Source organism: Amphibalanus amphitrite, unplaced genomic scaffold, assembly GCF_019059575.1.
Source record: "Amphibalanus amphitrite isolate SeventyFive unplaced genomic scaffold, NRLGWU_Aamphi_draft 000335F_arrow, whole genome shotgun sequence".
NCBI classification, from domain to species: Eukaryota; Metazoa; Arthropoda; class Thecostraca; order Balanomorpha; family Balanidae; genus Amphibalanus; species Amphibalanus amphitrite.
In genome coordinates, this window is record NW_024881830.1 from 489,898 (window position 1) to 514,056 (window position 24,159).

Sequence of the window (24,159 nt, forward strand, 5' to 3'; positions counted from 1 at the left end):
CTCAACAATTTGTGGACGGCTCGGCGGTATCCGGCGCCGGTCCCGGCGTCAGACATCGCCAGCCGCGGCTCTGTCGTTCCTATCGGCGCAGGGCGTGCCTGGCCACACCCTGGCCACTGCTGCTCTGTATACTGGCCCTCCGATCACCGCACTGTTGACTAGCGTCGCTCAGCACCTGAATGTGCGTGGAACGTGATCACTGAAAACCCTCGGCCCCGCGTCCGGCCACCGCTCCACCTCAACCCACCATTCCCCAGTCGCTGCACTCACAGTTAGTGCACCTGCAGCTGCTGCATGTCAGCCAGCCGCCAGCCAACAGTCATTGCCGACCAGCAGCCAATGCGAGCCAACAGCCATCGCCGGCCAACAGTCACCCCGGTCAACAGCTACCGCACCAACAATCCCCGCACCAACAGCCACCGTTCCTTCTGCCAGTGTGCGGAACTTCTGGACGGATAATATTCAATTTCTGCGGTCTTCACCTTCCGGTCAGTTCACATTCTTCCGATCACTGTCACCAACCGATCTTGTAGCGCAAGTGCCACTAGCGCTGGCTAGCACTACACTAGCAGAAGAGTTCGGTATGCGATGAATTAATGTGGATGTCCATTGAACCAGCCGCAGTCCATGCTGTATCTTTGTGAAGTGCGCTATTACATTGTCCGGTTTAGTCGAACCTTACTGCCAAAGCCACGTTTTCCTGGAGCAGACGTTTTCTTCTTAGAGCCCTGAAAAGAAAAACACACTTGAATGAAGAAGTTGGTAACAGACCACTGTGGCACCAAAGAAAGGAAAAGCGTAAGCCCGCAAGGTCGCTGTTTAATGAAACTACAAAACTAAGAACGTTAACACTTTTGATGAGTGATAAACTTGCGACTAATATGTCCCTGATAGTGCAGCAAAGCTGTCAGAAATCAAATGATTATAGGACATCGAGTAATACCTACTTAAACATAATAAAACGTTTTAATCGCAATCCCAAATAGTTGATCTACAAATCGCCCCCATTGGGTTGGACGTAAGCCGCTCGATATGTGGTTACTGACATGGCTGCGGTGCGGAGAAAGGATGAGGCTTGGCAGTGTTGCGGTGCAGCAGGACGTAGGATGGACGGACCGGCGCAGGTCAGGACACCAGGGTGAGGGAGACACTCTTCAGCGTCGCCGCCGCCGCCGGTACCTCGTTCCGCATGTTGTCAATCACTTTGTCGATGTCTCTCTTCACGGTGCTATTCAGATATTTGCTTAGTACTTTGTCCAGGTCTGGATGCTGGAGCCATACGTGGAAAATCTCTTTGGCATGAATCCTGGAATGTAGGACGAAATCGTGAGCATAATTTTACGCTGCAGCAGGTAGCCCATAGATACCACAGAAGCTGAATATTCTCCCTCCTCTTCGGATAATATACAGTTAAATCGTCCTAGTGGAAAGGGTAGCAATAAAATACTTATGTCGAGCTTTGATTGTACAATAGCATTCCTTAAAATGCATCATATTAGTCAGCTATAAGTTTGGCTAGTGGCTACATTCACTGCACAGATGGCACAGACGCACGGTGGCTCCATTGTGCACGGTGGCTCCACTATCGTCCCTACCCACCAGAGGACGCTGTGTCAGCCGCTCACCGTGTCTGCAGGTCTCCCTCTCTGACCAGCTGGGCGGCAGCCGGCACCAGTTTGTCCGTGATGTCCTTCTGTCCGCCCAGTGAGCCGGCGGGGCCGAGCCGGGCGACCACAGCCGCCAGCAGTCGGGCCACTGTGGCCCGCACCTGACTACTGCGGTGGCCCAGGCCCTCCCCGATCACTACCGCTACGGCACGAGAGACGGAGACGTTCTCTAGCATCATGTCCAGCGCCCGGTTACTGTCGGCCTTGATGAACTTGTTGGTGTCGCTGGTCTTCTGCAGGAGGATGGCCACCATGCTCTCCATGTTCTGTGGACATGGTGTGGTATGGTTGAGCTGACGACAATTCTGTATTGTGGACTGGAGTGAGTGTATATAGCTGCAGTGCCGATACAAAACCACCGATACATAACGGGAGCTTATTTCCAGTCCGAGACAACTTTAGAACATTGGTCGAGCTAGTTGATCTCTGCATGGGTACAATGCACCTTGTGGAAAATCGCTTACATTGCATTCAGAAAACAAAAGATAACTGGGATTATAATTCAGAAGGGAAGGACGGCCTGTTCCTCACCGGCTCTGCCGCCTTGCCGACGTGCTGGAACATCTCGGCGCTGGTCTGCACGGCGGCGCGCAGCACCTGAGAGCGCAGGTTCTTCATCTGCTTCACGATGGCGGCCACGACCGTCTTGAGGTCGCCGCTGACTGTATCCGGGTGGTGTCGGAACAGGCGCACCAGGTCGGTCAGACCCGACACTTCGCGCTCCCTGTGAAAGGCGATAATGGGAATGGTTAGACGGGACAGTCGGTATTAGTGATGTCAATTACGGAAAATCGGAATACCGATACCAAACCAAATACCAACCAAAACCACGGGAAAATACCGAAACCAAACCAACTTGGGAAACTGAGGGAAATACTAACTTTTTACCGATTTCTTAGCCTCTTATACATTAGTGAGGGCTTATGATACCAACAAAATACCAAACACATTACGATCGAAATACCAAATACCAAGTTGGTATCGGTTTGGTATCGGTATACCAAAAAGTTGGTATCCGATTGACATCTCTAGTCGGTATACATACACAGCACGGTATAACTGGACAGTGGGAGTCCGTGAAAGTCACCGTTCCGTGCTTCTATCCTTAGGATACTGAGATCCTTCTCCTCCACGCCGCAACCCCCTCCGAGCTGGACAGGCAACTTAATCTCATGCGGGCTGCTCCCGAGGGAGCGCACCCTGTAGCCGGGTGCAGTGAGTACCTTGGGGCTGGTCGGCCTGTCTTTCGGGACGTGCTCATCCCCGGTGACTCACTAGGGTGTTTGCCCAGACCAATGTCTCCCCCTAATTCCTATCATCCTTCCGGCTCTTAACCCTCGCCCGTATAGGGGGGGGGGGGGGGGTCGAACGGACCCCCCCATGGTTTTTCGCGAATAACTCGCGTAAAAAGCGGCCGATCGCGACGAAACTTTCAGTACCCTCGCGCTCATCAATTTTACACCTACCCTGAAAATTTCATGACCCTGACCCAAGTGACCTTTGACCTGTGAACTACTTTTCGAGACCTTGTTTGGCCGGAATCGCGATTCGGCGTATGTCGGCTCGCATTAGCCGCGCGTTTGCAGTCTTTTCGTGGTTTCAAGCGTTCAAACATGTGATATGATGTTGCCCCCATGCATTAGGGTGGGTGTCAAGGTCACCTGAAGGTCAGGTCAGGTCATTGACCTTTGATGACCTCGGCTCACTTTTTCGAGTTTTACATGTTTCTAGGCCAGTTTTTGGAGCTGAATTCGAATTTAGCGACCATATGAACATTTACGAAGTAGTTTTGGTGCCTTCGTAACATGTTACGAAGCTGTCAGAGGCGGTTGCCACCTACTACGAATACCCTTACTGGTTGACCTGACCTGACCTGACCCGACCTGGCCTAAATGCATGAAGACATCATCTGTGATCAAAACTAACATGATATTCGTGATCAGCACCCCGAAAAACCCCATAGCAGCCACACTTTAGGACGTTCTAACAGGTCCCGATTTTCCCGACTTTTGGGTCATTGACCTGACCTGCAAGGTCAACCAATGACCTAGGACCTTAAAATTGGGTATCATCGGCTTCCTCTCGTCACGGGCAACACGCTCGTTTTTTCCGCGAAGCTCTAGCTCGATCAGGGGCGAAACGGCAAGGGGGGGTCCAACGGACCCCCCCCCCCTTATACGTTCGCGGCTGGAAAAACACCAATACGGGCGAGGGTTAAATGGTCTAATTGGACCGAAAGGGCCTAACCCAACAAAACAAAAACAAACAACCCTGAAAGTTGCGACATGAGCAAGACAGTCGGTACAAACTCGTATAAGCGGAACGGTCAGACGGTATACAGTCGGCTCACATGAGACGGTCAGACAGGATGACAGTCCTTACACACGGGATAGTCAGACGAGAACGTCGATACACACAGGATGTCGATACACACAGGATGTCAGACCGTGTAGACAGACCGACGACAGTCAATACGCACCAGACGCTCGGCATACTGGCCAGACAGTCGGTAGCTGGAACAGCATGCTGTCTACCACAATGGATTAGCTGACCATTTTATTTTTCACTAATGCATCTACCTACAGATAGAAGATCGTTTGATTGATGTTGTGGTATGAATAAAATATCACGGAAAATGCAGACATATGTGCTAGCATTTCCTTTCCCCTGCAGCTAAATGATCCCAACACATGCCAGAGATTCCCTTTTCCTTCTATTTATCTAACTGTGACTCCCTGCTCATGACATAATATCCCAGCGAAGTCTCGCGGTGCTGGTCGGTTTCACCTAACAACATCGTTTTGTTTTCCCTCGGTTCCTAATGTCCACATAAATCCATTGAAGCCGAGTGCGCTGCTCTACTGACCAGTCGTCCGAGTTGAGTTTGCGGTAGGCCTCGTCCAGCGCCTGCCGCGGGTTGGCGAACCGCTCCAGCTGCTGGCCGAACACGGAGCTGGCGCTGCTCGGAACGCTGGACTTGTTCATGTCGGCACCGAACCTGACGGCCACGCAACAGCAGTGTCAGGTATACGTACACGTACACTCGCAGATCCACGGCAAACGTCGTTGCAGCCTAATATTGCCACAAGACACCAAATAAAACACGCCACGGGGCAACAAGTCTTACAAAGGCTCAAGTGCCCGGTTGGTATTATTATTATTATTATTATTGTTTATTCAGCATCGTCATGCGACAAAAAGATACATACCCCCCCCCCCCACCCACCCACACACACAGTCAATCAGCACTCAGGACGTTAGTAGTCTTAACAGGCGCCGCGAGGCCTGACAGTAGCTTGCCAAAACCATCTTCAAACTGTCTATAAGACCGCTTTCTTGGAGTGGTGCCCGGACTATGTCGTGATCGACGTACCCAGCAGCGATGTGCATGATAGTGCCGAAATTCCCACCACACAGATTATATACGTGGCCAATAAACGACCCATCCAACTGCTCGGGGTACGTAGCAAGTCTGGCCAGTCCAGTGACGTAGGCTTGGCGAAGACGGTGGTCAGCGCGGAAAGCATTACGGAATGCGCGGAGGGCATTACCTCGCAGCACCTCACCGATGCGAGGCACCCCAGCAGCAATCAAAAGAGCCGTATGGTGCGCAGAACGCGGCAGACCCAGCGCTGCCTTGATCAGCGAAGCCTGTCGCGAGTCTAGACGCTCAATGTCGGCGGAACTGAGGGGAGCCGTCTCACAGCCGAAGATCAGTGCCGGCAGCACTACTGTCTTCCAGAGGAAGATTTTGTCAGCAGCAGTCAGGCGGTTGGTGAAATTGCCCAGGGGTGTGAGGCCATAGAATGATGCACAAGCACGCCTGATGCGCTGAGCCACGTGGTTGTCTGTGCTGAGGTTGTCATCAAGCACCGTACCGAGGTGCTCGGTCGTCTGCCGGATCTGCAGCTGCTGTCCTGACAGTGTCCACCTCGGTGTGCTCGTGAATAGTTCCTGTCCAAATATAATACAATGGCTCTTGGTTTTTCCCGGTTCAGGGTGAACGAAGTCGAGGCGCCAAGTAGCCGCGAATTCTCCCACCATCTGCAGCATTGCACCGAGGTCACGCGCGTTCGCAGATATAAGGAGAACATCGTCAGCGTAGCAGATAGCGGGTACGTGCTGGCTGTGTAGATATGCTCCACGACCGCTGCGATCTAGGACCTCAATAAGAGGTAAGAGGAAGATGTTTGCAAGGGTTGGCGATAAGATGGCCCCTTGTCTGGTGCCCCTGCAGACCAGGAACGCTTCAGATGTGGCGCCACCAAAAGTCACCCTTGCAGAGAGGTGGCGGTACCAGGTGACCATGAGGCACCAGCAGTAGGCGCTAAGATAATCTTCCAGACGGAAGAACAGACCGTCATGCCATATTCGGTCAAAACATTTCCTCGCGTCAAGGTTTGCGACAAAAACAGGAAGACCCCTGGCTCGATTCTGCTGTATGGTCTCTCCAGCCAACAGAGACGCTTGCATGGTGCCCCGATTGGAGATAAAACCAAACTGCAGATGATGAGGTTCAAATGAGGCGTTCAGTTCGTCTAGCACTAACAGCTCGAGCAGCTTAGATGCGCAGGTTGTGATTGAAATCGGTCGATAGTTGTCCAAGCAGTTAGGGTCCGATTGAGATTTCTTCAACACGGGTACAATAACGCTGTCAGCGAAGGTAGCTGGCACGCTACACGTGGACAGGCAGACAGAGAGAAGGTGCGCCAGAGCTGACAGGAGACAAGGCGACTGACCATAGAGAAGGTGCTCCGCCGTGATGCCGTCTATACCAGGTGCCTTCCCACGCTGTAACCGGTGAATGAGGCCTGCTACTTGTCCAGCTGAAACCGTTCTTTCGGATGCATCGTTACGGATTCTCCTTAGTCGAGAATCTACATGTTCAGCAATTTGGAGCTGGTCCAGAGTCAGTTGCCTGTGACTATCTTGGTGCACAGTCTGGAAGTGGGTGCGGAAGTCGGCGGCGGATAGATCAGAGGCCGACTTGAGTCCATTACGCCGTATCTGTTGCACACGTCGCCAGAAGGCTGTCAGATTTTTGTCACGGCGGAGCAGTTCGAGAGTGTGGGCCTCGCTCTCGATCCGCGCCACTGCTGCACGTCTGCGGGCGTGACGGTAAGCAGATCTTGCAGCCTGATAGCACTGTGCCACTGCTGAGAGGGTAGGACGGCCACAGTTTACCCATATCTGATGCCAGAAACGAGTGCGATCCCGCGCCACTGCCACATCAGGCGACCACCAGGGCTTCGGGGGACGTCGCGTCTTGGAGCATCCGGCGATTCGCGCAGCAGTATGTATGCATCGTGTAATTGCTTCGTCAATCTCATCCGGGGTGGCACCGTTGGTGAGCTGACAAGCACCAATAAGCTCGTCCAGAGAAGACAAATATATCTGCAGTTTTTCTGGACAACTCCAATCTAGTACTTCTGAATGGATGGAACCCATATTCAGTGGAGGGCTGGAGACATCGAGACTGGTGCCAGCTGAGGCAGACGGCAGCACCACGCTGCAAAGGACCGGAAGATGTGGGCTCAGGTTGTCCACACAGGGGGCTACGATGCGACAATCATGAACTTGAGGCACCAGACATTGCGGTACAGCGATGTGATCGATGTGCGATTGGCCGTCAGCTCGAGCATAGGTGTACGCCACTGGTTGCGAGAACCGGAACTCGGCGACTGTCAGTCCGTGGTCGTCCAATAAGTCTTGCATTAGATGACTCAGCGGAGAGAAACCCCGAAGACGGTGCCAGCCCGGTGGGCGCAGTTCTGGTGACAGTGGTGGCAGAGCACAGTTAAAATCGCCTACAAGCACCACTGGAGCTGAGGGTCTTAGCGAAGAGAATAATGCATCAAGCTTCCCCGTCAGGATTGTGTACTCTTCAAAATTTACCGCAGATGAATTCCAGTACGGCATGTAGCAGCCAACTATCGTTATAAGATAGTTGGCTGCTACATGCCAACTATCTTATATATGTAATATAACTAGTAGTTCGAGGTTTGGTTAACGCTTTTAGCCGCTACCCAGACATTCCCATGAAGCATCTTGAGCAGGTTAGTTACAGTTTGCACGTTATCATCTTACGTTTTTGACTTTGGCAGTGTGGGCTGTTTCGGTCGGTGGGTGGCCAGATTTTGCATGCTGCCAGACTTGCGCTCTATGCTGGGGCTGGGAGGCGCGTGCGGCTGCTTCTCTGAGCCGGAGAGGTGAGGTCCTGAAAACAGTGAGCGTAAGTCAGTGTTATTCTTTCAGCGGCATTGTGCACTAAACAAAATTTACGCTTATCCTGTCGATGTCAATGACGCCATGGAAGCCATCCACCATCATCCCATGACAGCTATCCACTGCATAATCCACCGAATCAGCACTGCTGGACTACCGGGGTATTTCAATGGAAAAACACAATTCTAACGAATAGTGCTCATCTGTGTCAAACAGCCTGCGGTTAGGGTGGAGACACGCTGCACTATCATCAGAAGAGCTGCACCATCTCCAGCTGAAGTGCAAAACACGATAAACTATACCACATTCCCAGCGTAATGTATCACTTCCCATTGCAAGGACCCCTCCTCGGCATCCCATTACCCACCGTGCGCTCCGGGCCGCGCGAGGTGCGTCCTCTCGTGGCTGACGGCTCGCCTCGGCGGCGCCTGGCGTGGGGAGCTCAGGGTGGGAGGCCCGTTGGCAGCAGGCACCGTCAGCTGGCTGTTCCTTCTCGCTGCTGACGAACACACACGCAATGCACGGTCAGTGCTATTTTGGGAAGCAATTTCGGTAGCGATCACCTTGCACCGATAGTGGGTCGATCAGATAGAAATCTATCCAGCAGTGATAAAGATTTAACGGTGAACGTTTAGGAATTAGGATGTTCCACCGGGTGACATTCGAGCTACTCGATGCACGATGTTTCTCGTTATCTGAATTTTACCTCTTGCCATTCGGGGTTAACATGAATAAATTCATTTGTTCTTAGCTTATCAAGTATGTTCTGCTTAAGTCTGAGTTTGGTTGTGGACTAAGCCAGACTTATCTGAACTGTGGAATCGATTTTTGCAGCGGTTAGAACTAAGCGCATCGTGTTAATCTGCCAGAAGAAAATCTATCGTAAGCAAATAGAGGAAATAAATCCCATTCGTCTATGCGAACCACTTAAAGAGAACGATCTAGCGGCTGCATAAAAGTTATCAATCGCACGTTACTAACCGTGCCATAATTATAAAACGGCGCATATTTACTGCTCTGCTCGTTCTCACCGAGCCGGGAGTGGACGGCGCCGTTCACGCCCTCTGTCTCCGGGTGGCGGCCGTTGCGGACCCGTTCCTCCTTGTGCGAGTGGTGAGGATCAGCAGGCTCCCGATGGCCGGCCCGCTCCAGACCCTTCCGCATCTCGTTCCGCTTCGTCAGCAGCTTCAGCTTGCTGCGAGTCGTGTTGGACAGCGTGATGCCGTTGGGGTCCTGTGGATACGGGGAGGGAAGAATGAAAAAGTTATCGGCGACGGTAACACAATGCTTCGTTGGAGATGATGGCTTCATGTGCCTAACACACGACGAAAGAGCTGCAAAAGCTCAATCGAAAATTGCTCGTGCACTTAACATATTGTCATCACTTGCTGTTATATCAAACAATCAGTTGTAAAATTTATGATTTATCCTGACATATTCTCCAAACTTATTAAATGAAACTGTTCTAAACAAATAAAAAAACGTCTTCTTCGGAAGCTGCTTTTATCATAGGCAATTAACGAACTGTGCATATCAGGCAGAAGAGAATCGCATGCCCCGCTATTCTGGACATAGATCGTCCTACTCTCGTCTGTGAAATACGAGCTTCTGTTCTTGTTAGATTGATAATCGGCCATCAACGGACAATATTACCCCTGAGCAGTTCGTATTCCAGACCAATGCACAATCTTTACTGGCTATTTTCGAGCAGTGGGTGTCCGTTCACCTATGTATCCTGGTTCCCAGTCGGTGACCCGGCGCGTTACCTCATCACTGGAGCCGGAGTGGTCATCGGCCGTGAAGGCGAACTGGGAGTGTTTGGTCGGAGCCCGCAGCGCTCTGTCCACCTGGTCCGTACCGCCATAGCTGATACCTGTTGGTGGAGAGAGGCGTCAGAACGCGACCTGCCGACCACCCCAGGCCACGAAAACAGTCACAGACTGGTACAGATGCATGTGTGTGGTAACGACCAGCTATGTGGTTTACTTATTTACTCGATACACATCTTACGTAAGGTTGAAAAGTTTGCCATCGGGTGTAAATGTCATCCATGATTTAAATTTTAAAGTGAGCATTCTGAACATGCCGTGCCAATGCGTATGCCAAAAGCCAACGATAAAAACCCATGCAGACTATACAGTAAAGACAGATGCCAAAGCAAGGAAATCACACGTTCAAACTAAAAGTGACATCCTCTTGACCTTATGCAAAAGTCATCCGTATAAGAACTCGCCGACAGTTTGATACGTGACTACAGGCTATAAGATGACTTGAGAGACTTCATCAAGCCGGCTGGCAACTGGGAGTAGAGAGAGCCCTTCCCCAGTGAGAAGGGACAGAGGGCCAAGCTCGCTGTCGGAGTGGCTGGCAGCAGCGGAGGAACTTACCACTGCGTCTCCTGGTAGGAGAGAGCAGGGCCGCCACCGTGGGCTGACGATGTGCCGTCCCCGCGGTGGACAGAAGGGTAGCTGTGGACTGGCGCTGTGCCGAGCCTGCGGTGGACAGATAGGTCGCTGTGGATTGGCGCTGTGCCGCCCCGGTGCTGGACAGATGGGTCGCTGAGGACTGACGTTGAACCGCCCCACCCGCATGAATGGCCGTATACCCTCCGAGACCGGCCGGCGGTGAGCGCTGTACACGTCCAACCGAGCGCGATCGGCTGGCCCCCGCCGCCAATCCGTGGCTCAGAGTCTGACCTCGCAGCACTGAGGCCACCGTGGGCTTGGATGGAGTGACGCGGCGCGGCCCGGCCGGTGGCGGACGCTGAGGTCGGGGTAGCTCTGGTGCCGGCCGGCGGCGCTGCTCCGGAGAGAGTCTACTGACCAGCACCGGCAGCCGAGAGGGACTCTGCGACTGCCGGCCGGACCGGCGTCCCAGTCCCGAGCTGGGGCTCACCAGTGGTGAGGGGGACCCTCCGCTGCCGATCGGTGAGCTGCTGGAGCCGTGCAGCGCTGCCGTCTCTCTCAGCCGGTCCGGCGAGCTCAGCGGAGGGACTGGTTCATCGTCGTCACCGGCCACCAACATCGAGCTGTCCACACCGTCACTGAGCATCTCTTCCAGGCTGAGACCCTCTTCAGACACACTGGCTGAGGGCTGGCTGGTGCACGGGGCACTCCAGGAACCCACCGGTCCCTGCACGGGCCACTGGAGCACATCGGCCGTCCCTGGCGGTGGCGCCGACAGAGCCTCCCTCGCCTCGGGCTTGCCAGAATTCCATGGAACCGGCAGATTCTGAGACACGGTAGACACATGAAACTGGAAGACTGGCGGTTTCAGAGCGGCTGCGTGCATGGTGGGATCACTACCCTCTCCTCCGGGCCCGTGCGCGCAGCTCACAGCACCATCGGCACCGGCGGCACCCTCTGAGCACCCGGCGCGCGGCACGGCTCCACCGGACGGCACCGTCTCCGGAGCGCACTCCGTCGGCAGCACAGAGCGTACTGGACGTCGCCGGTCGATAGTGGCTACCGGCGCAGGTGACGGCCGCGCCACCCACCGGCCAGCGGAGCCCGGTCCGGTCGGAGCGCCGCCGACCGACGGATCGGTCGGTATGAATGGAGGACGGTCTGAAAGGCACTGGTCCTGGTTCTTGTCCGCGTTGGTCCCGGTTTCAGATCCTTTAGGGGGTCTTGTTGAGGCTTTACTTATTCGCGATGAAATATCATCGGCTTGGCAGTAGTCCTTTTCCACCTCACTTGAAATATTCTTACTCTTCAGTAATTGCGAGTGTTGCTTCGCTAACGGATCACCAATATCTTTTCTATATTCTAAAGTCCACTTTTCATGGGAGTCGAAAGAGACCTCATTAATGCAACAGGATATCTCCTTCTCATCCATTTCGAACGTCTTCTGTCGGTCGCACGCCGTAATTTTCACAACGCTGGAGGTTACTTGAGACTTGCTTTCTGTAGTGTATCTGATAACATCACTGCTCACAGGGTGGGTCTTGTTGACATCGCTCCGTGCCGGTTCTACTCTCCTGACGGTCAGCTGAGCGCAGCCGTCGCTCTCCTCAGAGTCTGAGGAGGACACAGAGAGGAGTGCCGTTCCTCTGACGACGGTGGGAGCTTCTCCCCACCGCCAGAGCCGGCCGCCGGTCGGGGGCGCACCACCAGGCATCGGCCGCTGACCGATGGCATCGGTATTCGTTCCCAATCCGCTCTGCGCTTCTAATGTGAGCTGCACAGGTTTGTGAGGACCCCCGCCGATCGACTCGACACTGCGGTGGCCGGTGACCGGGATGGGACCGACCTTCTGGGAGAAGCGATCACCAGTTGAGCTGCCACAGTGCGCTGCCGACCCGCCACCGCCTGGCTCACTCTCAGACGAGCTCTGGCGGCCCACGCCAGCCGCTATCATAGCCTGAGCCTCCTGGAGAGCACTCTCTTCACTCAACTCTGGCTCCAACTCCTCCCCAGGCTCTGACTCCGGCGCCGGCTCCGGTTCAGGCTCCAGCTGCAGCTCTGGTTCCAGCGAGGACTCCAGCTCAGGGTCCAGCGGCGGGTCCAGCGGTGGATCCAGTGGCGGATTCAGCGGTGGATCCAGTGGCGGGTCTAGCGGCGGGTCCAAAGTTGGATCCAGCTGCGGGTCCAGCGGAGGGTCCAGCGGCGGCTCCGATCCGGCGGCCGACGGCTCCGCTGAGTCGGAGGACTCTGGCCGCTCCTGTAGCGAGTCCGACTGGACCGAGTAGAAGCTGCTGCTGCTGTTGTCGCGGCGCAGCATGTCGCCGAGCCCGGCCAGGCCGTGGATCAGCTCCCGCTTGAGCAGCTCGCAGCGGTCCGTGGCGCCGGCGTCCGTCACCTCGGCCGACTCTCGGTGCGGCCTCTCGGCCATGGCCGGAGCTGCTCTGCCAATGAATCGATGCCATAGGGCGGCCGGCGGGGGCTCCGGGGATCGATCCGGCGCTGGCCAGCCGGTCCAGCGCTGGACGCGGCCGCGCCACTCGGCCCAGCTCCACAGGTCCTCGGGCTGCTGGCCACCGGAGCAGTCCAGCAGCAGGTGCGGCTCCAGGAAGGACAGGATCGCCTCGGAGCGGGCCCGAGAAGGAGCGGCACCCTGGCTGAGGGCCAGCACCCGGGAACCCGTCATCAAAACATCGGACACAAATCACAGGGTGAGGAATCGGGTGTTATTAAATGCTATCAAAAACTGATCAAAGGATCTAATCAACGATTAAGTGTAGGATTCCATAAGCGGCCCACGATTAGCAGGAATTATGATGGGGACGATTAAAGACAGGAAAAACTGGAGTAGGTAAGAGCAATACTGCTTGAATCTAACCATGAACCTTATCAGTATCTCTTCGCATCGAAATAAAAGATCAGACGAATTGCCAGGCTACGGTTTTGCCCCGCATGCCGATCCCCGTTTCACCTCTGGCGGCTCAGTTTCCTCAATTCCTCCTCTAGCTGTGTGAGCAGGGGTCCACGGAAGGCGCGTCTCCGGTCCGGCGGCAGCGACTGCAGGGCGACCAGCACGTCGGCGGCCGGCCAGCGGCGGCAGCAGCGCTGGGCCAGCTCGGCGGCCGGCGCGCTGGCCATGGCCGGCCGCGCGGCCAGCCGCAGTCGGAGAGCCGCCGGCCGCCGGAACAGGTACGGCAGCGGCGGCGGCGGCGGCGGCGGCGGTCTCGGCCGGGCCGCTGCGCCCCGTTGAACAGGCGGCGCCAGACGCGGCAGGCGGAGCTCACCGGTACGCGCTGTGGCACCAACCACCGGACACAGCGCTGTGCAAAAGCTTCATCGATTCGCGGGGCACGGCTGGCACCGACAGTACAAACTACAACATGCTACAACCACATAGCACGCGATAAATCAAGGAGGATAAAAGAGGAGGAGCTACAAAAGAGTATTTCAATCAAAAGGTCAAGACACGAATAATGCATCAGAGCTTAGATGTATATGGTCAAAGAAGGGCTGCGTCTCAAACAACACAAAGCCAAAGATCATCAATCATCCGCTTGATGACAGAATAGCATAAGGGCACGACTACACACCGATGCGGCCATGCGAGTGCACCACAGGCAGAGGTGTGTGAACAGCCAAGGCCCTTTAAACGGGAGAGTGAGACAGAGCATCCAGGGGTGACCGTCTACTCACGGCGTCCGCCGGGGGTCGGAGACAGGCTGGTGCTGCTCGGACTGTCACCGTGGTAGCTGTAGCGGTGGCCGGGCGGCTGCGGCGCGGAGCTGGTCGACTTCCCCTGCAGCGGGCTGACGACACAGAGACGACGTCAGACGGACTGCCACGGTACAACACTACATCCGTCAGTGTACATTTACTCATTTTTTTCTGTGATTGGTCGGAACGCGTTGGCGATAGCGACCTGAAAGTTGACATACCGACGTTTTGATTAGCCCGCGCCCCACTGGGGGGGGAGGGGGGGGCTATTCATAGCCCCTCCCTCCCGTTTTTCTACAATAACTTCCAAACCGCTTGACGTATCGACGCCAAACTTTCAGTACCTTCGCCTGCATCAATTTGACACCTTGTGTTAAACTATGAACTTCGTAGATACAATAGGTCGGCCGGAAATGACGTCAGAGTGACGTCATGCTCGGCCGATTTCGACGCAAAACATTGAACCACGGCAATCGCTCCCAAGAGCTCAGTTTTTAAGCTAGATCCAATTTCTTTGCATCAGAGGACTCAAAATAGACGGCGCTATCAAACTGCTATCTCGGATTTTCAAAAGTTTGAAAATTTTGAAAATTATTTATAATGAAATTCAAAATTTACATTTTCATATTTTCTTCAAAAACTTTTTGACTTTTCGAAAAAACCCGGAATATATGTGATAGAAGTGAACACATGTTTATGACCTACCCTAGCAAGTTTTAGCCAGATATTTTCAAAAATGGCCAAGTTATAGGTACGCATTATAACAAAAAATTCACGAGTATAAATTTTTCAAATCAATTTTTCAGTACATATTTGACATCGAGCACCAATATAAATGCCACCATCGTGTTCCTGAGCGCAAACTGCATCCGATAGACACATTTCTTGTTGAAAAATTTTAACTTCAAAATTTGACCTTTTTTTACCTGAAAGCGACCTGACCTAAGCTAAGTTCAACTCAAAATGACCTCAAATGGCACAAATGACATCACATTTGAAATCTATGGCCTAAATGGACCATAAAACATGTGTCACGTGACCGACGCATGATATAATATTTCCGTGACCTGTGATGACCTGACCCTGACCTGAAAATCAAAGCACAAGTTTTATACCCTCAGGGTATCTAAAGCATCTGTTCATGAGTGTGTAAACCAAAAATGAGCCCGATCTGACTTGAAAGACGGCGGACAGAGCCCAAAATGTGAACAAGTCAATTATCGATAACTTTTAGGTACTTTGACCTGTGACGTCATCAGAGACCTCGAGGTCAATGACATTAGGTTTCATTCGACAGTTTTTCCGGGGCTATCAGACGCCGTTTGAATTTTGACAATCGGCCCAGCAGTTTGGGAGTTAGGAGGGGGGGGGGGCTATGAAGAGCCCCCCCCCCCAGTAGGGCGTGTTATACGCAGATCCCAGTGGGGCGCGGGTTAACCCGCGCCCTGATGGGGGGGGCCATTTTGGCCCCCCCTGTGGTTTTTCTTAAATAGCGCGAAAACGGCGGCGCGCAGCGCCGCCAAATTTTTGGTACCTTACCGGGCATCAATTTGACACCTTCACACAAAATTTCAAGTCACAGGTCACCTCAGGTCAGGAGTTATTGAGGTCAAACTGAGGTCATGTTCGAGTAAAAATGAGCAAAAAACATGACATCTTGAAACGCTCACCAATTCTACAGTTAACAAGCAATTTTAAAGTTCTTTATGTGGTTGTGTAGACAAAAGACGGCGCTACAAAACTGCTATCTCGGATTTTCGAAATTTTGGGAATTTGACCCCCAAAAATCAAAAAAATTGATTTTTCTAGAAAAACTCAAAAAATTTCCAAATTTTTTTTTCGAATTTCGAAAAAACCGGAATATATGTGATAGTCCCTGCGCTCTTCGATATACATACCAAATTTTAGATTGATACCTCTTTTTTTGGCCAAGTTATGGCGAAAAAACTGTTAAAAATTGATGACGTCAAATTTTTGAACTCAATTTTTAGCAATTCTAGACCTCGTAGCGCAAAACGGAGACCACCATTGAACTCCCCGTGACGAGCTGCATCGAATCGATACCCATTTTATGCAAAAATATCAACTTTGAAATTTGACCTAATTTGACCTGACCTTGACCTGACCTTGACCTGGCCTTGACCAAAACGTGATCTAAGCTGGCCCTAAAGTCTGTCTGACCCATATAATCGCATTTGTCATGTAAAATGGACCATAAAACATGTATCACACGACACTTTCATATTGTGACCCCCCCCAGTGACCTGACCTCTTTGACCTGACCTGGTATCAGTGACCTCAAATAGCAAAATATGTGTTTGAAGATCATTTCCCCATCGATGATTTTCAATGAAATGCATTTTACTCGATTTTACAACGCATTTCTTGAAATGCCTGTAAACGGTGAAAATTCGACCTTTGACCTGACCTGTGACGTCATCGGTTTGACCGAGGTCAATGAAATTGGGTCACAAGGTAGTTCCCCGTTGGGGCTATCCAACACCGTTTACCGCTTGTCGCTATGTTGCGTGGTTCTCGAGATCTGAGGGGGGGGCCAAAATGGCCCCCCCCCCCCATCAGACCGCGTTGCTCGGCAGACCCCATCTGGGCGCGGGTTAAGGTCGGATCTGGTGACACCAACCGCATTTTGTGGCCATGTCAGGTCACTAAACTATAACGTCATAAGTGAGCCTCTGCACGGTCCTAAAATGTCACAACTTCGCAACGTTCTCTGTGCCAGAGAATCTTTTGTAGAGGTCAAGGTTACGAGACCTAAAAGATAACTTCTCCAAGTAGGTACGCACAAGTTAAGTTGTATGCATCGGGTTTTTTCTTAAAACCTTAGGTTGGTCATGTGACCTCACCGTTTCAAGAAAATGGGAACATATATCGTCAATCAGAAGCCTAAGTTGACCTTTTCCAAAGGAAAAATATATCATTCAACGTTCCTGAGCATGACGAACACGATGGTGCCAAAAATTGCGGCTGTGACCATTTTTGGCGGAGCTATTCACTGTACAACCCAAACCCGTTTCCAGGAACATTTGACCTGGCCTCAGGTCACCGGTTGACCTGAGATGATTGATAGGTTTCGCTGTGTCTTGCAACGACACAAACGCTGTTTTTTTTTTCTCAAAGCCCTAACTCAATTGGGGGCGAAACGGTCAGCGTTCAACCAAACCGATAAATCTGGCGAGGTTTAATATTAGCCTACGTGACGCGCGTTGCGGCGTTTTTACGCCCTACAACGTTTGGCCCGGTAATTCTGGGTTGAGCTACACCAGAAATCAAGGCCAAACCACCAGCAACAAATGTCGACATGTATGTCAAGCGTCAACATTGCTGGACACGACCTAACACTCTGACCGACTTTGGCCAAGAACGTTGGCCGGCCAACCACTATATCTACATACCACATACGAGTACATACTGCCACAGCCCACACGGCACACTGACATACACCACTGATCGTAGGTATGCCCTTTCAGGTCACGACAACACACAACACACGTCACGTCAAAACGTCAAAACCGTTTCCCCAGGACGGCCAACGTCACAGCGGGAGGCTCTGCAATCGAAATCTCCCAATGAGCTGTTCGTGCGTTTAAAATTTGGTTCCTAAATAGTGCCTAACGAGCATATTCATAAGCTATACCTCTCCGCCTAGTCAGGGAATAGGTCGGGAACGTCTCTAGGAATTATCTCAGGCAGCAGGACCTCAGAGGCTGTTCTACGCACGTGGTCCAGTGGCGGTCGCAGGGGGGGGGGGGGGCATCAGGGCCATGCCCCCCCAAAGGCAAATCAGGGGGGGCCATCATATCATTTGGCCCCCCCCAAACAACCGATGGGCCCCCATGGCCGTATGGGGCCCTGGCCCGTATTCGATTGTCACGAGGCTCGAGAAACCCACGCCAGCTATTAACAGCTCCCATACCAGTCTTTGAGGGTCCTACACTGACCTCTGCGGGCCCTTCAGTGGCGGTCAAGCGTCCACATTGACCGCTGAGGACCCGTATTGACCTCTGAGGGCCCTCCACTGGCCTTTGAGGGTCCCTAAACCGGCCTCAGGGGCCCAACCGGCGTCTGAGAGCCTCACACCGGCCTCTGGTGGCCTCATTTCTGTCTCTCGAGTCCCAAGACTAGCCTTTAAGTGTCTCTGAGGGCCCCGCACTGGATTCTGAAGACCCGATGTCGAGCCAGCATCGGCCTCTGGGGGCCCATCTTGGCCTTTGAGGGCCCTCCGCTGGTCTCTGGGGGTCCAACGCCGGCCCATGCCGGCCTTTTAGGGCCCCACCCACACTGACCTCTAAGAGCCCATGCTGGCCTGTAAGGACCCACATTAGCCTCTGAGGGCCCCCCGCACTGGATTCTGATGACCCAATGCCGGCCGCTCAGGGCCCGCAACGGCGTCTGAGGGCCCATCTTGGCCTTTGAGGGCCCTCCGCTGGCCTCTGGGGTCCAACGCCGGCCCATGCCGGTCTTTTAGGGCCCCACACTGACCTCTGAGGGCCCATGCTGGCCTGTAAGGATACACATTAGCCTCTATGGGCCCCACACTGGATTCTGAAGACCCGATGCCGGCCTCTAAGGGTCCGCATCGGCCTCTGAAGGCCCATCTTGGCCTTTGAGGGCCCTCTGCTGGCCCCTGGGGTGCAACGCCGGCCAACGCCAGTCTTTTAGGGTCCCATTCTGATCTTTGAGGGCCCCATGCTGGCCTGTAAGGGCCCATATTAGCCTCCGAGAGCCCCCCGCACTGGATTCTGAAGACCCGATGCCGGCCTCTAAGGGTCAGCATCGGCTTCTGCGGGCCCATCTTGGCCTTTGAGGGCCTTCTGTTGGCCTCTGGGGTCCAACGCCGGCCCATGCCGGTCTTTTAGGGCCCCACACTGACCTCTGAGGGCCCGTGCTGGCCTGTAAGGACCCACCTTAGCCTCTGAGGGCCCCGCACGGGCTTCTGAAGACCTGATGCCGGCCTCTAAGGGCCCGCATCGGCCTAGTCTGAGGGCCCATCTTGGCCTTTGAGGGCCCTCTTCTGGCCTCTGGGGTCCAACGCCGGCCCATGGCGGTCTTTTAGGGCCCCACCCTAACCTCTGAGGGCTCCATGCTGGCCTGTAAGGACCCATATTAGCCTCTGAGTGCCCAATTCGATCTCTGATGGTCTCAAACTGCCCTTTGCAGGCCCTGTACTGGTCTCTCAGGGCTCTAAACTGGCCCCTAAGAGCCCAAACCAGCCTCTAAAGGTCCCACGACCCACACCGGCCTCTGATGGTCCCATTTCTGTCTCTGGGACCGAAACTGCCCTTATGTGCCTCTGAGGGCCCCGTACTGGCTTCTGAAGGATCGATGCCGGCTTCCGAGGACCCATACCGGTCTTTAAGTGCCTCATAGCGACACCTGAGGCCCACACTAGCCTCTGAGGGGCCCGCAAACTGGCCTATGAGGTCTCTACACCGGCCACTGATGGCCCTATTATGTTCTCTGGGGGGCTCAAGCCTTACCTTTGGGCGTCACGCACTTGCTTATGAAGGCCCACATCAGCCTCTGGGGCCCTACCTGGGGCCTTTGAGGCCCTTCGCTGACCCTTGGGTACAACGCCGGCCTCTGGGGGTCTGACACCGTACTCTAAGGGCCCCATTGCAGCCTCTAGGCGATAGGTACCTATCGCCGAAGCGCTATCGATGGGCCCATAAGTGTAGGAACCATGGGTGCAGTGGGCGCAGTTGCACCAACAATAATTCTGCAGTGAGTGCAGACAATGTATTCTGCATCCACAATAATCTGGAACAAAACCCCCTTTCCTCAGCAACACTACTTTCCATGCAGCACGACAAATTTAGGATATTTTGCCCACTATCCGTCTTTCGAAGCATTTCCTACTGTAATGGTCTTCAAAATTTGCATTTGTGCTCAAGTAAAAAAAAAGATTACACGGAAGTCGGAACACATGTGATTGAACAGTGAACAGATACCGATGACCCACTGTTAAAAGTTTTAGCACGATGATCTTAAAAAATGGCAAAGTTTTTTTTGCAAAGAAAATGGCAAAGTTAGCCGCCTTTACTTTTGCGGTAGTCCATTCACAGTTGCGTGAATTATTGACATAATCAATGCTTCAAAATGCACTTTTCGGTACCTTTTCGACATGGTGCACCCTCAAAGCTCTCAATGAGCCTCCGCTCGGGTGCCGCTCCCTACCCCCCCCCCCCCCCCCCCCGCTTCACCGGCCATGGCCTAGATTTCTGCACCCGTGCACTACGCCCGTGGGCCCCTTTAAGCTAGCACCGGGCCCCCCGGGTCAGCGCAGGGGCCCCTTTGTCAAGTTGGCCCCCCCCAAACTCCAAGTCTGCGACCGCCCCTGACGTGGTCCGTGAGCCTCCCGAGCCGCCGGCCGGCGCCACTTACTTGGGATCCGAGTCGTGCCGTATTCGCTCCACAGGCGTCTGCTGGCGGCTCGGTTTGCCTCCCATGGCTGCAGCGCGCCACCCACCCGGCCCCGTGCTCCGCCGCCAGCACACATACGCCCCAAAGCTGCACAGACACTGGACACCGCCGCGCCGCCGCCGCCGCCGGCGCCGCGCGAATGCCTGATGGCGTCAATAGTGCCAACCACTGGCGGCGTATATCCCCCTCCCCTACCTGCCGTGAGCCGTATCGACCCCTCGGTAGGGGGTGCACCCGCTACCCAGTGGCGGGTCCAGTGTCATCGTCATCGGTACGTCCGCGGCACTGGCAGCTGATCAAATAAAACAAAATACCTTCAGACGTCAATATCTTCTGACGTTTTTTTATGCGTTGGCCTTGCTTAGGTCAAGGTGAATATACGTTTTTACGTTTTTATTTAAAAAAAGTGTGATGGTGGTAAATGAGGTGCCAATATCGTGCTCCCCTTAGATGCGGTTCGCTTTTTCAGCTAACGCCTAACAATTTGCGGCGGTACGAATCTCAGCAATGGCCTAAAAGTAAAATTGCGCGGCTCAGCAGTGGAATCTACCGTGCCGGAACGTTGCGCTACAGCTCAGTACAGGTAGGTAAGCCGCTCGGCCGCCACCCGGCTCTCGCTCCCGCCATATGGATTTCGGTCGCCACACCGCAGCCGTTGCCTAGCGATGGGCAGCCAAACAGAGCCGAGCGACAGGCCGGACCTCGCGGCACCCCCCCCCCCCTCCCACCCCTCCCTCTCAACCACCTGGGGCGTTTGTACCTAAAAATGTACTTACATGTTACGAACATTACTATATACAAACACTTGGCCTACTTTATTTTTAAATCGTGCCCCGTCGGAGCTCCTTGATTTCCACGCCATGCTAGGGTGTTTGAACGCCACCCCTGACAACTCGACTCCCACGCTAGGTAGCGACACACGATAGGCGGTGCTCGAATGACTAAAATTATGAGGAAAGTATTGCTGTTACGTTTATGTCACGTCAATGGTTAGGTCACAATTAGTCATCGAAGGGAAGGATCGGATTTTCCCGATTTTGAGATTTTTGTGTGTGGACAAAATGGCGCAAAACTCAAGCATTATTAGGGGTAAAACGCCGCATAAAAGCTCATGAAATAGCTCAAATTGACGTTTTCTGGGAAAACCTTTTTTTCTGGAACAACTTCTGATGCATCGCCATTTACCAACATCGTGGTCATCTCGTCAAAACGTGTCAAATAAAATATATTTCGACCTTTAAATTTAACTCGGTGAGGCAATAGAGTTTTGGCAAGTGTTATAAGAGTATATCAACCATCGCGATGCATTGAGGGCAATGTGATGGGGGTAGAATTTTATCATAGATACTGATGAAAAAGTTATGACTGGAAAATGTCCCTGCAAGATCATAATGTCAAATTTGTTGACATAATTCGGAAAGGTCGTTCAATGAGCCATCGATTATCGATTGCTTTCTCACGCCGTCTCAGCTGAGCTCTTTTAGTTTATGAGCTTCCCTCGTCGGATCCGTGATCGGAATTCACGAAATCGCAAAGGTTGACCTTTGTTGACGTACACCACATTTACCTAAGTACTGACCTGAGCGAAAAATAGCATCTATATTTTTGAAAGCGCCCGCTTGGAGTTTTCGAATGGTTTCTTTGGCGTCTTTCTTACTTCTCGAAATAATTGGCCGTGGCCAAATATCCGCCCATGACGGCGAAGTTGGCTGCCACTCAGGTAGCCGCGGGTTTATACGTCACAGCGCGGCGGTTCAGTCCGCTCTAGGGGAAGCGGGGGTAACACCGCCCCCCTAAGCTTTTCGCCAAAATGAGAGAATATGTGTGAAGTCTCTTGGTAGTTATTGTCTTGGTTACAATATTTAAACATTTTCTCACGTGTTTTAGGTACTTATTTTGCATGCTCCTAAAAGGTTTTCATGTATCACGACTTTTAAAAATACCTTGCATATTTGCCGCCTACAAATTGTGTGGGTAACCCCGCCACCGGTGTTGATGTTAACCCAACCCATCCATAAGAAAGCTTTTAATTGTTCAGAGATCGCGTGCGATGAGTTTCCTGTCGGTAAGTGGTAATTTTCGCAAATAATCGGTAATGGACACCTAAATAGGTATAGGTTCATCAGCTTTTTGCCAGTTTTATACAGCTGGCAAGTGCTTGGTCGGGATGCATGAAAAATATAAAGTAAAAAATCAAATAAGCTGCTTATTCACGACTTAGGAACATCTACGAACATAAAAAAGCGTCTCTTTGGCAGTTTCATCACTTATCACGCTACGAACAGGAAACACCGCAACCTCAATCGGGGTAACACCGCCACGGGGTGGCGGTGTTCCCCAATAAGTGATCACAAGCAAAAATCGCCAGCGGCAGGAATGTACTACACGGTTCAAGCAAACTTATCTTAATGGACAAAGCCGATCAATTATTTTTCGATGTAATCAAGTAAATCAAAATGAGTCTCTTCTTAAAGACATTCAAAAGTGCTCCCAACTCATCGAATTTTTATAAGAGAATGTACATTTTTCTTTAAATGCCCACATTAAGCTTCGATTACACTGAATCACCGGAACACAAATCAGAAGACGCTTACCTTCGTGCGGTTAATAGGAAATAACGGATTTTTACACTTCACATTGCATACTTTCGCCGCCAGATGGGGTGGCGGTGTTTCCCACAGTGGCGGTGTTCCCCCCGCTTCCCCTACATAATGTGCAGGAGACGGGCCACGCTAATGGTCGTCCCGGGACGAGAATACCTTGGTTAGCGTTGATCCTCTTACGAGTTATATCCCGGTTAACAGTGCAGACCGCCCAGCCCAGGAAACGGAGAGCGACCAAGATAGGAGGAAACAGTTGGATTCCAAGAATTGAAAGACTTACTTGGGTTTAGAGGGCCCGACGCCGCCTTTTTCGTACACCAGGTGCGACCGTTCCGCCAGCTGAAGTGTTTGATTTAGTTCGTCTCCAACTGGTTCTGGTGATCTTTTGATTGTAAGAACTTCACGGTGGGATGGAAGGCGATGATATTTTGACTGAAACGGAGCGCTGATCAGAAATCATAGCACGGTCACACATAGTGGGCTGAGTGCAGTAATTAGAAAGTCTAACAATTATTAATCAAAATTACCATTCTTAACTTAGCCCACGGAATGGGCGCTATGAATGAAATATTAGCGATCGATTTTATAAGAATTAATTATGTCGCAAACTTCTAGACTTATAATTCACACAAGAAGACCAATTTCAACTGCAACTGCAAGCCGAGCTGCAAAACCAACTGCAGACGCAGACTCCAATCAAGGGAACGTGCATGCAATTTTAACACGCCTCCTGAAGACGACTGATTACGGAGCGAGCGAAGCGAGCGTAGTCTTTCCTTAGATTAACGGAAATTTCTGAGTATGAGCGGCCGGCCGGCCGTGGTCACGATTCTGCGACGCTTATATCTCAGCAACCACTTGACCGATTTACATGCGGTAATTTTTGTAGGGTAGCTTCATTCCTTCTACCAAGTACCGGACTATTCCCGATGCATGTGGGTGACCCCTTATGCACGTGCCACGTGCAAAACGAAGAGGTGTCACTTTTGTAATTGTTGCAATATCTCGGTAACTACTTGGCCGATTGCGCTGAAAGTTGGCATGTAGGTAGGCACCCACTAGGCACTGCATATCCATGTGCCAGAGTTGGGGTGCTGCTGCACGTGC

The 24,159-nt window shown here is 52.6% G+C and overlaps 1 protein-coding gene across 1 annotated transcript; it reads right to left on the minus strand.

Moving 5' to 3' along the window:
* Window positions 1-209: 209 nt before the first annotated feature.
* On the minus strand, window positions 210-20,544 carry LOC122388785 (TOG array regulator of axonemal microtubules protein 1-like). The gene is made up of 11 exons (XM_043380169.1): window positions 20,411-20,544; window positions 13,988-14,100; window positions 9,659-9,765; window positions 8,924-9,125; window positions 8,260-8,391; window positions 7,755-7,884; window positions 4,534-4,665; window positions 2,199-2,391; window positions 1,626-1,933; window positions 1,180-1,306; window positions 210-728 (listed from the first exon to the last, which is right to left on the minus strand). Exons 1-11 carry the CDS (start codon window positions 20,473-20,475, stop codon window positions 654-656), a joined length of 1,584 nt encoding a protein of 527 aa, XP_043236104.1. The 5' UTR covers window positions 20,476-20,544; the 3' UTR covers window positions 210-653.
* Window positions 20,545-24,159: the final 3,615 nt, after the last annotated feature.

Bases quoted from the DNA above. Each gene is read 5' to 3' on its own strand.
- LOC122388785 (XM_043380169.1), bottom strand. From the start codon at position 20,475: ATGGGAGGCAAACCGAGCCGCCAGCAGACGCCTGTGGAGCGAATACGG. The intron at 7,885-8,259 runs GTGGGTAATGGG...CACTGTTTTCAG, and splicing joins CGCGCGGCCCGGAGCGCACG to GACCTCACCTCTCCGGCTCA. The intron at 729-1,179 runs GTACCGGCGGCG...TTTTCTTTTCAG, and splicing joins TTGACAACATGCGGAACGAG to GGCTCTAAGAAGAAAACGTC.